The sequence below is a fragment of the Echinococcus granulosus genome (assembly GCF_000524195.1).
Source record: "Echinococcus granulosus chromosome Unknown EG_S00124, whole genome shotgun sequence".
Classification (NCBI taxonomy): domain Eukaryota; kingdom Metazoa; phylum Platyhelminthes; class Cestoda; order Cyclophyllidea; family Taeniidae; genus Echinococcus; species Echinococcus granulosus.
Genome location: NW_020170504.1, coordinates 114,361 through 128,341, shown reverse-complemented (window position 1 = coordinate 128,341; position 13,981 = coordinate 114,361). Strand labels below are relative to the sequence as shown.

At 42.3% G+C, this 13,981-nt stretch overlaps 2 protein-coding genes across 2 annotated transcripts in view; both read left to right on the top strand. All coding sequences in view use genetic code 11, as the record gives it.

The window, feature by feature from the left end:
- EGR_08924 (hypothetical protein) overlaps nt 1–1,787 on the top strand; it is a gene marked incomplete at both ends in the record, with an annotated part of 6,532 nt that extends 4,745 nt beyond the window's left edge. Inside the window, 4 exons of the mRNA XM_024498173.1 lie at nt 281–342; nt 761–958; nt 1,533–1,594; nt 1,664–1,787. Of these exons, the coding sequence (XP_024347418.1) occupies nt 281–342; nt 761–958; nt 1,533–1,594; nt 1,664–1,787 (446 nt within the window). The remainder of the gene's footprint in view (nt 1–280; nt 343–760; nt 959–1,532; nt 1,595–1,663) is intronic.
- A 245-nt stretch (nt 1,788–2,032) lies between these two features.
- EGR_08923 (Tripeptidyl-peptidase 2) overlaps nt 2,033–13,981 on the top strand; it is a gene marked incomplete at both ends in the record, with an annotated part of 36,776 nt that continues 24,827 nt past the window's right edge. The window contains 11 exons of the mRNA XM_024498172.1: nt 2,033–2,116; nt 2,262–2,399; nt 4,143–4,281; nt 5,880–6,166; nt 6,241–6,481; nt 8,435–8,631; nt 10,445–10,566; nt 12,027–12,136; nt 12,213–12,484; nt 13,113–13,189; nt 13,309–13,436. Coding sequence (XP_024347417.1) covers nt 2,033–2,116; nt 2,262–2,399; nt 4,143–4,281; nt 5,880–6,166; nt 6,241–6,481; nt 8,435–8,631; nt 10,445–10,566; nt 12,027–12,136; nt 12,213–12,484; nt 13,113–13,189; nt 13,309–13,436 — 1,795 coding nt within the window. The remainder of the gene's footprint in view (nt 2,117–2,261; nt 2,400–4,142; nt 4,282–5,879; nt 6,167–6,240; nt 6,482–8,434; nt 8,632–10,444; nt 10,567–12,026; nt 12,137–12,212; nt 12,485–13,112; nt 13,190–13,308; nt 13,437–13,981) is intronic.

Sequence of the window (13,981 nt, the reverse complement as noted above, 5' to 3'; positions counted from 1 at the left end):
ATCCATCCTGTATCCATCCATCCTGTATCCATCCATCCATCCATCCATCCATCCTGTATCCATCCATCCATCCATCCATCCATGCATCCATCCATCCCTCTATCCATCCATCCACCCCTATCCGTCTGTTTGTTCATTGTTCTTTTCGGATACTACGATAGTCTAACCTACGTGCATGAATTTAAGAGCAATGATTACTAATTATTACCATTTTTACTGGTTTTTGCATTGCTGTCATTGCAACTGTCTTGTATCTTACGTATATGACAATTTTTTGTAGCTGGTAAATCGACCTTCTGCAACAACCATCTCACTCAATTGGGCTACGTAATCATAAGTAGGGTAAGTGGAAATTTTTCAAGCAGCGCTTGTGGGGAGATTTGTTGATAGAACCGGAATTGTAGAGCCAGTACAATAGGCGGGTCGGGCCTGTGTGAATCTTTAGTCAAACAATTAAGAATGCCCTTTATTGGTCTATGATGAAACAATCTTGAAGCCACAATCTTAGTATTTTTATTTTCACGAGGAACGAATTATGATGGGAACTTTCGGAGTGGTGATGATTGATTGCTAGGCTCTGCACTAAGCCGGAAAGAATTCTATGGAAGATCTAGAGTTATGGAGGATCTTTATGTAGATGGACATAAGCTGTGTCTCGAAGCGTGGAATTGCATTGTTACATAGACATTCTGGGAGCTACTATTCCGTTGGCAGTAGCATCACTGCACAGGGATTTTTTTTGCTTTCCCTTTTTATTTAGGACGTTCTTAAGGATATGAAGAAGTGTGTAGCAAGATGTGAACAGTTGCTGAAGGCCGGATCCTCTGTTGTTGTTGACAATATTAACGTGACTGCAGCATCAAGGGAGCCCTTCCTTAAAATCACAAAGTCTCTTGGAGTGCCGGCTTTCGCCTGCGTCATGCAGACGAGTTTGGATCATTGCAGACACAACGAAATGGTAAGTTGGAGTGGCGGCATCTTTTTCAAATCACTTCCTAAATTTGAAAAGTGTACGTAAAAGGAGTAACTGTTGTGATCAGGGGGCAATGGCATTTCAAAATGCTTTTTTCTTCACCAAGTATGCCCACTCGTTTGATGGAGGTTTGTGGAATGCGTTGACTGACATGAAAACTAGTCAATATCAAAATACACGTTGACTGATGCATCGATGAAATTGGGATAGATCTGTAGACCACTAAATTGATCGGTGGATCCAGAATTCATGAATGACATTATGACACGAGGGGTCGACTTCTTCGGCCATGGAAGAAAAATTGTTGAAGCCTGATTCAAGTAGCTCATGCTGGCCAAAGCCTACTTTATCAGCTTCTCTAATGCCCTGTTTTGGTTCAGGGGATGCTCACAGTCTTGCATTATCGTTGCTGCTTATTATCAACGTTCTTACGTTTAGGAAGAAGTACTGATTTATTGGGTATCTTGGTGGTGTGTACAATTGCAGACTAAGCATTGTTCCACCTTTCCCCGTCCGGTTAGTGGATAGGAATTGAGTGATTTACTTGCCCTCCTTTCAGTTTCGACAGCTCACAGACAAGAATCACAGCAAGATCGGTAGCATTGTCTTCAATCAAATGAAGTACGTTTTTTATTGCCTGTATTTATTTGTTGAAAAATAGGTTTCCTTCCTTGCCTCTTTGCCACTTAGGAAGCATTACCAAACACCGACGAAGAATGAAGGCTTTGAGGAGATTTTTGATGTTCCCTTTGTTCCCGACCTCCGGTTTGATCCCCAGCGCAGTCTGTACTTTCAGTACCTCTTGGAGAAGTGAATGCAGTCTTTTCACTAACTTCAGCCTCTTTTTCATGACTGTATCCTTTTGGATAAGAGAACCTCGTCTTGCAGAGTACGTTTCTGCATCGAATTAAAGCAAACGAAGGAATGAGGGTATTGCGAATTTAAAGCAGGGAAATCTACCAGCATGCCACACTTCGTCGAGAAGGGGTGGGAACGCGGTCCACTTACAGGCTTGCTCCGTGGGTTGCATACACTTTCGCAATCTGAAGACGTTTAAGGATGCATTTTTTGGAGATCCATTTAGTTCGAGAAGCGGTAGCCACTCGGCTGCAGATCGAGAAGTCGCTTTTGCGTTTTATTCAGGTAGTAACTTTAGTTGGGTTACAAAACTGAGAAATCGGATAAGGCCCCGATTGGGGTGTGATTTCGTTATAAATTTTAATTTAGGAAATCACCTATGTTGTGGTGCCTCCAGATTTTGCTTAACTGTATGATTACGCGGACGTAGATTGTAATTCGACTTCAACAGGGACTTCGGACCAAACTGATAACCTGCCAGCTCTTCCGTATAGCAGTACTTTGGGTTATTACTCCACCGAAGACTGGGGAGGTGCATCGAACACCAATTGGCGAACAGATTTGCAAAGTTTGTTTTCTATAAGTTGTGGATTCCTCAAGGATCTGTGGTGATACTATTATCTGGATTGCTTGGAGGAGTATAATATGAGGGAGGTTTTCAAGCGTACTTGTCGAAGTAGTTCAGCGCTCTAGTCCCTTTCCCTTATGATCTTTATGCATTTTAACTAAAAACATCGATCCATTACAAATGGGTGAAATCTACAGTGCAGTGTTAACATCGAATACATACCTCGCTATTTATCGCACAAATTAATCAGAATTATACAAGTTGAAGAGGAGAGATATTAAGTGTTCAGTTGAAGGATAAGAAGCCACAAACCATTCACTTGAAAGAAAGCGCAAAATTTTCTTGGAAATGGGTATAAAGTGTGCTAAAATGTAAATAAGCCACTATACAGTGGAAGTAGTGTTCAACCTAATTTACAAAGTGCTTCAAATGCAAACACTAAGCAAAGTATATTAGGTCCTGGATACTTTCTTGCAGAAATAGAATGTCGCTGCTGGCAAATGTTTGCGTAAATAGGGCGTACATGTTTAAAACCAAATATAGTGACTACTATCAAGTAATTAATTTTTAAATTTTATACAAAGTATGCTTTAAATACACCAAAGGCTCTTGTTTTAGCTAACGCATCTGGCGTGTGTGATTGGGTACATTCAACGTGACGGGGTGGTGTTTTTTCCTTGATTGCGGCGTTTTTTTTTCGATGTTGGCAGACTAATATGCAGGTTGTGTTTGCCGCCTGTTGTCGTCGTCTGCAAAACTGATTTCATGATTTTTGCACGGAACGGGAAGTGTTCTGTGATAGGGTTGTGGCACACTAGTTTGTGCATTTCTGTAGCTGTTACGAAGTAGCCACATAGGTACATGCACAATTGGATATTATGTGTTACCTGGGTGGGTGTGTACAGTTTGGTCCTTGGACTCCTTTTTGCGGCCTTAAGCTAGTGGAGTGGGATGATTGGAGTGCTTGGAGGTTGTGGAGTAGTTTGTGTACGGGGTCATGTAAACAGGAATTTGCTACTCTTTTTTCCTCTTAGGTGCCGTCGATTTATTTTGGTGCTAAATTTGGTGCAAGAAGATTTCATATCAAATAAATTGTTTAATATCGTTCCATGGACTGTTCGGGTCGTGATGTTTTTTGACAGGTGCATGCTTCCAGCGCAGGCTAGATGTTTCTACGTTTGCTCTGTCGCATGCAAGATCTATTGAATCCTGTTTGAGCCTGGCTAGTCGTCGGGATTAGGGGGATTCTTATATTTTCCTAAAGATCGTCGGGCACGCAACCAGTGCAAAGTAGTTCATTACCTTTGTTTAGATGCGTGCAAAATGGAGTGTGTCCTGTACTGCTTGGGCAGATGCTTCTGTCTAAGAATGGGTGGATATGCACACGTTTCCTGCCTTGGTGGCTGGCCGCAGTTTACCTTCACTTGGTGACCTGCGGGAGAGTGGTCGATCAGGACAGGTCAGGGTTGGTTTTAACTCAACCCTCTAGGATTCTGGCACATCATTGTACTGCCAAGTGAGGCTCTCTAGCTTTGCAAGGTAGTGGCGCTTTGGACCCTCTCCTCGTGCGCATGATTAGCAAGTTGAGGTCATTATGTTATGTCAAACTTGCCCACTCCTCACGCGCTTCCGGTGAAGGGTGTAGAAAGAGTTAGTTTGTTGCGGTTGACCGTAACTTCAATTGGAGTGTGTCGGGGACGCAAAGGGGCGTGGCTTTGCTGGTCTCTGCGAGATTTTAGGTAGCTGGGCGCGATCGTGCTAGCTCTTGGTGAGGTTTGGTGCTTACCTGGTGGTGGCTCAGCTCTCGTGGTTCCGTGTGGTTTGTGGTTGCTGCTGTACCCGTTCCGGGGCTGCGCCACTGGTCGCGATTGCGCCTCGCCGAGTCATTACCCACCCTCTGTCTGCATTCGTACAGCTGAAGATCGATCCACTACGTGACTCGCTGAGCTGGGTTTCACTGTAAGGTGGGGTGTCACCGGTGAATACAAGGTGTAGGGTTTTCACATTCTGCTAATCTCAGTCATGAACCTGGGGCCTGGAGAACGATGAGCTCTGCCCTCCGGAGTGTTTGCGTTACCACTATCGCCGTTTGTGTGGTTGGTCTCTCCTCCGTCAGTCGGCAATGCAGAGCTTTTACTGGGCCTGTGAGGACGTTTACCTGCAGCATACGAGGGGCTGGACTGCTACAGATTTTGGCTTGGTTTCTGTTGGCGATATAGTCGTATTGGTACCACTGTCGGCGTGGGCTTCTAGAATAGTTTGGGTTATTCATAGGTTGGGAGGGAGAGCTGCTGCTACCCGACTCTCGGTACATGTGCTAGTCATCCATCAAGCTCAACGTGCTTTAGTATTTTGCAACAATGTGCGGATTGGTAAAGGTCTAGAGTTCACGGGGTGCTTGGATGCTCTTGGTGGTGCTCTGGGATGTTTTCTGTTCATCGCCATCGCTAGGAGTTGTCCCACAGCCTAGGGGGAATGGCGCACTTTTAGGGCGGAAGGTGTGCTGTTTGAAGAATTACTTAAGCGTTATCGTGATTATTTATAGAGCATTGAATGCAGTTAGGGGAACGATGGTACGTTGTTGATACTAATTTTTGTCCGAAGGATTAGGGGAGGACCGGCTATGCTGATATTTCTGTAGTAATAAGGGGCCACGCTAATCAAACAAAGAAAGTCTGGTAGACTATTAAAAACACTCAGGGGGTTTGCTTGTGAACAGAGTTAAACAAACTACGTAATCACCATAATACATCGTGAGCATCCGTTAAATAATCGTAGGATTAAATTCCTACTTAGCCAAACGGTTGAACAGTTTTCTTTGTGCATTTATAGTTGTAGCAAATCCTGTTTGCAACTGCGGCATTAAAATACGGCATAATGCCATTTTGACTTAATCAGCTAATTATTTTCAACTATTGAATGATATCGTTATTTGACCTTGACTTAGTCGTACCAGCCGCTGGGTTGCTGTATCTAGGTCTAGCGTTCATTCCTGAGTAGTTGTGGTATGAGCAGTTGGATGGAAGGCTACTCTCCTCTTTGTTTACTGGGGTTTCCCAAAGTTGGGAACGTTTTTCTCACCACTTTAGGCCATATTGTTTTAGTCAGCTAGTGTATTTTCTGAGAGCGACATCGTCTTGTCTTTTCTTTGACTAGTTTTGGTTAATCAGTTTATTTTCTTGTAAATTATTTTGTATTTTCAGAGAGTGCAATTGCTTTTAGCGCATCGCACCATACGGAGATGCCCGCCAAGTTATCCTCATACTTACTTTACGTTGCACTTACGACTGCATCATTTTATAATATCGGCATGAATCGTTAGGTTTCTGTTCATAATTAAAACACTTCCTTTGCAGACCTAATAAGATTGTGCACCTCGTAAGTAGCTCTTTTCATGTCGCTTAACCCTGAATTACGGAGTTTATAAGCTGTAGTTTTTAGCCAATAGCGCGTCGGCTGCTGAAGTTTTGTCGCTTTTAGTTTGCTCTACTCCTTTGGCCATGCAATCGATGATACCGAAACGCGAAATCGGTGCTCTCCAATTCCTTAAAAGCAATCCCGAGTACGATGGGCGCGGTACTGTCATTGCTATCTGGGACACAGGAGTGGATCCTACTGCCCGAGGGCTTCAGATCACCTCGCACGGGGAACCAAAAATTATCGATTTCATTGATGCTAGCGGTTCTGGAGATGTAAATATGCTGGCGACCTTTAGAATCACCGATTCATGGAGAACCATCACCACTTTGACCGGTCGTGTTGTCTCTGTAAGTGGCTTCCCTGTGCGATGAGTAACATCGTCCACCTTCATGTGATGGTGAGGCACTGCAGTTTTCCGCAGATTCCACGCCATTGGAAACCAGCAGACGGGTTGATTCGTGTCGGTGTGAAATCGGCTGCGGAAATCTTTCCTGCAGCCCTATTGGACCAACTTCGAGTGGAGACAGCGGATCGTTACTGGCGCCCAACGATACAAAGACTCTGTGATTATCTAAAAGAAGCTTCTAGCTCTCCACCCACACAAAATATCTCATTACCGAATCCAGTAACTAATGAAGATTCTGCTGCTGATTGCAGATCTGGTAAGTGTCCAGCTTAGTATTTTGCCTCTTTTGGGCTTTAGTGGCATAGATTTCAAATGATTTCGCGGTTTTGTTTATTGAAATAGCTTGTTATTCTGAGTAAAGCTATTTGCTGATTGATTTAACGTTCATCTTTGGTTGACCACTAATATTAATACCCAAAGGCTCCACTTTGCTGCAGACTGATGCCATGGTTGAGTGCTTGGAGTTAGCTTGCTGATTCACCAGACGTTTCGGAGGTGTCTTAAATGGATCATCAGTAACAAGTTCAGTTATTTACTGTACTAATATCCCGCTCCATCCTGAGGTAATGTTACAAGTATGTGTATGCTACTCTTTGTTAAAGTACTAGACGTTTCTCTTCAAAAGTGTATTTATCCTCTTATCGCCTAGACCATTAGCATCCAGAAAAGCCCACTCATGTAAAAAAAACTACGTAATCCCCTGTTTCATTTGCTTTAAGGCAGTTTTCTATTGATTCGGCAGGCGTATTCTTTTTATACCTAAAGGTTATCTTTTTTGAGTGAAAAAGTCAGTTACAAGATGTCTAGTTTGAGTAACATTGGACTTGCATGATTGTGGTAGACTACTTGCACGCGGTTCTAGAGCACACAGCATATCTGCGCACAAGAACAAGTTGATTTAATAAAACAGAGTTTTGCGTCTTGATGAGATCTACCAGTACAACTGAGGTAAGGGGATTGACTTTAATTCAAAGTTTAAAACTTTTATTATTGAGTATGGTTTTTGACATGAAAATACCGATGCAGTCGCACAAATAGCTCCAAAAATCGGCATGAGAAGTGGTGTGGCGTGGCTTTTTAGTAAAAATACGATTCCTTGATCAATTTTTCAAAAATTCTTGTCCTATTTTTCTACCTAAGGCTGTATTGGTGGATGAGTGACTGAAGGAAGCTGCGATATAGGGTGTTAATTTTAATGCAACTTATTATAGAATATGTGGCAAATCATGACGTCAAAGTTGAGTGAAATGAAACGCTTGCATACTCAAGCTAACTGGGTAGCTGGGTAAATTTTGTCTCATGAAGTAACCAGGCATTAGGGTAAAAAAGGGTCGCACAAACATTCCATGGTTCCCTTCAATTAATTGTGGTAGATTATTTTTGACAATCTTAAGAGGTCAGCACAATAGGTGAGTTGACGTTATGTGCGGAAGCAAGTAGCCTTAAACTAAAAGCTACTTGTATCTGCTTCCAATTGTCGTTGCCTGTTACAGTTCTCTAAGAAATGGTACTTTTTTTATCGTAAGTCATTTCATTCACCAGAAATTTTACCATGTTTCACATATTGGAAGGATTCTTGTCAGGTGCAAAGGGCTTTAAATTTGATTAGATAAGGCTCAAAAACGTTCTTTCATTAGTTGGTTTGCTCTGCTGGGAGATTACTACAAAGGGGACAAAAACGACATCCCCTGCACTTATAAGTTGCTGCATTGCTTCTTGCCTAATACAAGCATACTATATATCCCTGAATCCACGGTTGTACTTCTCGGGTTACTCGATCCTCTAGGCCAAAATATATAACACCGACATTCTCTCTGCAGTTGATGTCCTGTGCGATAAATATTATCATCATTAAAATTCTTGGGCATAAACAGGCTTGTCAGTGGGATGGATTCAAGATGAATGGATGGGTGGATTAATGGAAAGACTAAGAATGGTTGAATGGATGAGATCTGGATGAATGATTGGATTAGGAATAGATAGATTAGGTATGGTTAGGTGAGACAGTAAATTTGGGTTAGACGAACGAATAGGGAATGGCCAGATGAATTAGTGGATACGCAAAGAAAAAACAAACAGATCGACTAAAGATGAATATCTGAATGATATGACGAAAAATAGATGAGTAAATTACAAACAGAAAGAAATCAATTGAATTTTGGTGACGAAGAGCTCCAAAAATTGGCATAGCGTTTTTCTTCCTTTGTAGAAAAGAGTCAGACCGATCGAAATGGAGCCTCGTCTGCGGTCAGCTTCGTTTCCTGTAGGGAGGAAGTGGAGGAGCAAGAGAAAGAGCAAGGCGAAGTCGGTAGGGAGGGGAAGTCAGAACTGAAGGTTCCCTCGATTCGCCCTGGCGCTGCGCCCAACTTTGGCTCCTTTCGGGAATGGTTGGATTCTGTTGATAAGGTGAGTTCTAGTATTCTCTTTGGAGTCGGGATTTAGTCCATTTATGATGACCTTTTAGAGGTAGTTTTGCGGCCCATTAAGGTAACCTCTGCTGTGTGCTGAGGTTGAGAATGAAACAATCTCCATGGCCTTGGTAGGAAAGCCTCTGTTTAATGGTGATGCTGGGTAAGCGAACGGATAAGCTCCAGCTAGATGGACAGTTCACGAAATGGGTAGATAGACATATGCATGACTTGGTGATTGGAGGGATAAATAGCTGGATGAATAGATTAAACTGAGTGACGTAGGATATGTGGATAGATAAATGAATGAGAGTAGGGATCAGGGAAGTTTCGATTTATGCATTGGTGCATGGACAGGAATGGATGGACACATAAAAGATGGATCTATATATTAGGAGAGTATGAATTAACAAGCCACGGGTAGATGGACCCGGTGTGATTCGAGAACGGATGGTTCGATTAAGACCACGAGAATGCGTCGATGGATCAAGGGTGGACAAATAGGTAAATTAGTCAAGGAGGTAGTTGTTTTAATGTACTGACGGATAAATGGATGGGTGGTTCATGGGCTGATGAGCAATTGAATCTTGTAATGGGAAAGTGGATTATTAGATGGATAGATGGATGTTTGGAATGGTTGGTTGGCTGCATGAATGTACTGGGTAAAATGGTTTGATGGCTGTGTAACTGGATCATGGAGTGATTATTATTGATGGTGTCAATCAGCTCTCCCTGCCCACATTTTTTGTCCGATATGTGACTCGCTGATACTTCCTACTGCACCCTGAAGTAAGCTATTTTTTACTGGCATTACTTTGATTATGAAGTTATCTTTGCCTGCAATATCAGACGGTTTTCGTTCCCTTGGCTTGTCTATCAATAGCATGAAATGAAAAACTAATCAAATAAACGTTAGAATCTGTCTCTATGGGATCACAAAACTACTATGAAATAAATGAATTCGCGTTTAAATAAGTCCAAGAGCGATAATGGAAATCGGTAAGGAATACTCATATAATTGAAATCATGTACTAATTTTATGTTCCCTAGATGGCACGCAGCGAAAATGATACTGTTACATTTCGAAGAATGCACTTGTCCCCGTTGATATTCGCAGTTACTAAAATTTTATGCTAAAAGGAATCACAAGGATGTAATCAATTGCGCTATACAAACTCCATTTTAAAAATGCACCTGTCGAATGAAAAAATTACTTCGGGTGTTTTTGTTGCGCAACATTCGAGTTTAAACTCTATTATTACGCATAACAATTAGTTTTGAGAGACAAATTATTCAAAATTGAGCTATCTTTAGATCTTTCAATTCTGAATGAAAATGAATGGCTATATGTCCTTATGAGTTATTTTGCTGAGAGTCTATAGGTACTAAACCACATTCTGGAATCGACGAAAGGGTGACAGTTTGTCAAAAGGTACTAAAAGTACCTTTTGCATTTGGTAGGTGGTTGGCAGTTTGACTGCCAGGAAAATAGCGGAAGTATGGACATCGCCGATTGGGACATACTTTCTTTGGGTTTCTTAGGTAAGGCATTAGGGAGGCTTCTGCAACTACGCGGCTTCTCTGGCAGTATCCAATTACAGAATATGAAAGTTTTTGGACTTCGGGTCAAACTCTCCTGCTATTACTTAGAACTTCAGATATTTGTAATTTGGTCAATTCTCTCAATGACTTTCAAATGTTTGTGGTAAACACTCTTACCAATATTAATTGTGCGCCCATTGAGGCATTCGTCTGAGTGGTATGCAAAATGAGCGAAAATGTGGTTCTATTTCCCTCTCTTCCGATTTAAGACCAAGGACCTGACTGCATTGAAGGGAATGGAGCGTATTTTGGCCATGCTGAACGACCAGCAGGAGTACTTTGTGCCCGTTTTCGATTGCTTCGTTTTCAAGGGCGAGGATGGCGATTTCGTGTAAGTAAAGGTGATTTCTTATATTCGAACTCGGGCTTTAAGCATTCTGAGTCTACTCAAGCCCTTATGTTTATCGAAATATCCTTATTCATCCATCTCTATTCATCCACACTTTCTTCTATGAAATGACTCACGTATTCGTGATCTACCCATGTTTAGTCCCCATTGATTTGGTGCATAAATCTTTATCCAAATGTGGTTGCTTTCTTGGAATCCCCACCTAAGTCGCCGAATTTAATGTCAACGGAGAACTACCACTTCTTAGATGTTTCGTCGCAAGAATGCAATCCATCACCGTGACTCTCGCCTTAGCCCCAACAAGAGCAACATAGATGGGATTATTCACTGCTGCTTCGTAATCACCACTTAGTAAACTAAACTTCCCGTGCTTTACTGAACTATTTCATCGATGTGGATGTCTAATTCATTCAGTTACACCGTTGGGAAATCCAAGCTAATGGTTCCCCAAACAATTCCTTTCCAAAACAAGTATGTGTATATGGAGCCTTTCGAGGCATCCTTTTGCTGTCTTATGCCGCAGTTTTATGCAAAATTTTTAATCTGACCACTTGCTTTCTCCTGGAGCATTCCTTTATGGCTTTTACTTAACCTCTAATAGCCTAGCTTTCGCCTGTTTTATTAACTACTGTCAAGACTGTTCCCACTTATATTGCCCTTGTCTTAAACTTGGGGTTGACTTTGATCATCTGATTCCGGAGAGTATTTAAAGCACCCCCTACATGCGAATCCATCAACCACTCAAACTCTATGAATACATCGTGATGTTCGGTTTGGATCCTTTGAAAAGTTTCCGACTTCCCCGTTACTTGTACAGAAGTTTAAACATTTCCAATTGGGCTTATATATTCTGCAATAGGTAATGCATAGATTTGCTCAGAAGCATGTCTATGATATGGTTCATAAACCCCTACTTTACCCTTTGAAGACGTTATTGCAGAAGGGGTTATTGTGGATGCACTCAGGGATTGGAACACTGAAAGGGACCGATGGCATAATTACGGCTCTATATGAACCGGTGTGGAAATGAAATTACGGGCAGGCCGGCAATTCCGCCTTAATTTAGTGCATAATTAAAATATCACCTGGTCACAGCCTTCTTGCAGGCACTCAATTTTTCCTTAAGCCCAAAGATACGCCTTGTACTCTCGAATGACATTTTATTACAGGAGTAGAAGGTTAATAATCAGTCTTATTTTCTATCTCGTTGGCTTATATGCTTCGTGAGAACACTTCCACAACTGCAAAGTTTATCTCAAACCTGATTATTTTAATAATTCCTCATCTAAATTAGGCTTGATTGGGCGCCTTGGCGCAGGTTACTTTGAGGAGGGGCAGATGCCAAAGCATTACAATTAAATGATTTATGCGATTGAAAGCTTATGCGAGAAATACTTACTTTTTGAGCACAAAGTGGATAAGGGATTTATTTTCTATTTCAGTGCATGCGTGGACGTCAGTCCCTACGAGGAGACTCCTACGAATCTTGCAGACATGCCGTTATTAAAGGACTTCAGCATTGGTCGACAAGTGGCTCACTTCGGCAATGACAGTAAGTGTCATCCCGCCTACTTTCATAGGAGCTTTCATCAGGGTCTTCAATCGATCCTTCCATTCCCCTGTTGCAGCCCTCCTCTACTTTACCGTCAAGATTCTTGACGGGGGGAACCTTCTCCAGATAGTAACGAATTGCGGTTCCCATGGGACTCATGTGGCAGCAATTGCGGCGGCGTACTTTCCGCCCTCCGAGAACTGCAAAGATGACGAAGCCTCTAAATCCTCCCATCTTCCAGAAGAAGCCAGTCAGAATGGCGTGGCACCTGGAGCTCAGATAGTTAGCATCAAGATTGCTGATACTCATCTGATGGGCATGGAGACTAATACGTCCCTCCTTTGTGCTGTACGTCGTCTGCCTTTGCGGTTTGGTTATTTGCTAGAGATCAGAAGTATTTGCAGAACAATAGTAAGGCAGTAGGTAAGATTCAAAAGGGCATTATAATCATTGTGAATGTCGAACTGGACTGTAATTAAAATAAGTCTCAACGACTTGCAGAGACTGTTGTTTCCCAGTATCGTATACGGCGCTGCCTGTTTGCTCACCCGGGTGAGGAGAATGGATTTAATCTGACTAACGTGCATCTTTCTGAACTAGCAGTAATTCCTCTCAAGACTTTTTACACAATTCAATTACTACTTCATTTGTTAAGGAAATTCCACTTGAGGCTGAAGGCTGGACGCCTACATTCAATATGAAAGTTTACTTGGTTTACTTTGATGCTTTGATATTCCCCACTTGTCTCTGTGATTTTTACCTACCAAATCTTACACCTCCCTGTAAACTCAGGTCACAATGCTATTCTGAAATGCGTTGTTTTCACGCCTCATGACTGTCGGCGAACATCAGTTGGAACATCGTCCTTTCCTGAAGGGTTGTAGAAACCATTTGAGCGATCTTGACTTACCATGAGAGTTTTACATTACTTCCACGATGTGTATTATGTTTACACTAATGCATGCTATTTTTTCAGTTAAATTGGACTACCAAGCTAAAGTGTGACATCATCAATTACAGTTTTGGGGAGAAATCCTTTCTGCCGAATTTCGGGTGAGTTTTTCCTCCCCTTATTTCCACCCCACGCACATACGCGCCTGCTCAAACGCACATGCACGTACGCACCTATACACGCAGTCATGCACCGATTTTGTTCCCCTATCACCCCATAGACGCATCTACACTCACCTGACACAGTTCGTGATGCACACCAACGTGGCCTTCGTCACCTCTGGGGGTAACGGCGGACCCGCTCTAGGCACTGTGGGCTCGCCCGGCGGTGCTGTTGATGGTCTAATTGGTGAGTCATTGGAGCCTTACCTTTGGTTTACCTCTTAGAGTGTCATAAGGCATTACCACCCTAGAAGTAGATTTATTATAAATAGACGCGTTGGGAGGCTTATATCCCAGATGACTTGAGTAGAGCTGGAACAATGATTTTACGCCGCTTCTGCGAGTCATGATTGCGAATTGAATTTTAAATATTCGTTTTGATGCTCTGCTGAAGGCTGTATTCTACGCCAATTCCCTTTGCGTGGAAATATTTGCCCCAAAAAATTGCTTAGTAATCTTAATGTTAAGCAGTACCTTGGAGATATTCTGGTTTCACTTCATCGTTGTTTTTTTTTTGTCCATTTCATTGTTTAGCAGCTCATTCTGGCTGTTCCCAGCTATTCACGAAGTGGGAGGGTGTACATTTTTCACATGGCACTTGGCATTCAAGTCTGATCTCACTTTAAATGTCTGCTCAAACTTGACATGAGGGCAGCAGCCAATGGTCAATAATTTTTGTCTTGGTAGATTCCACAAAGTCAGCCACCCACAGCGGATAGTCATGAATATAGC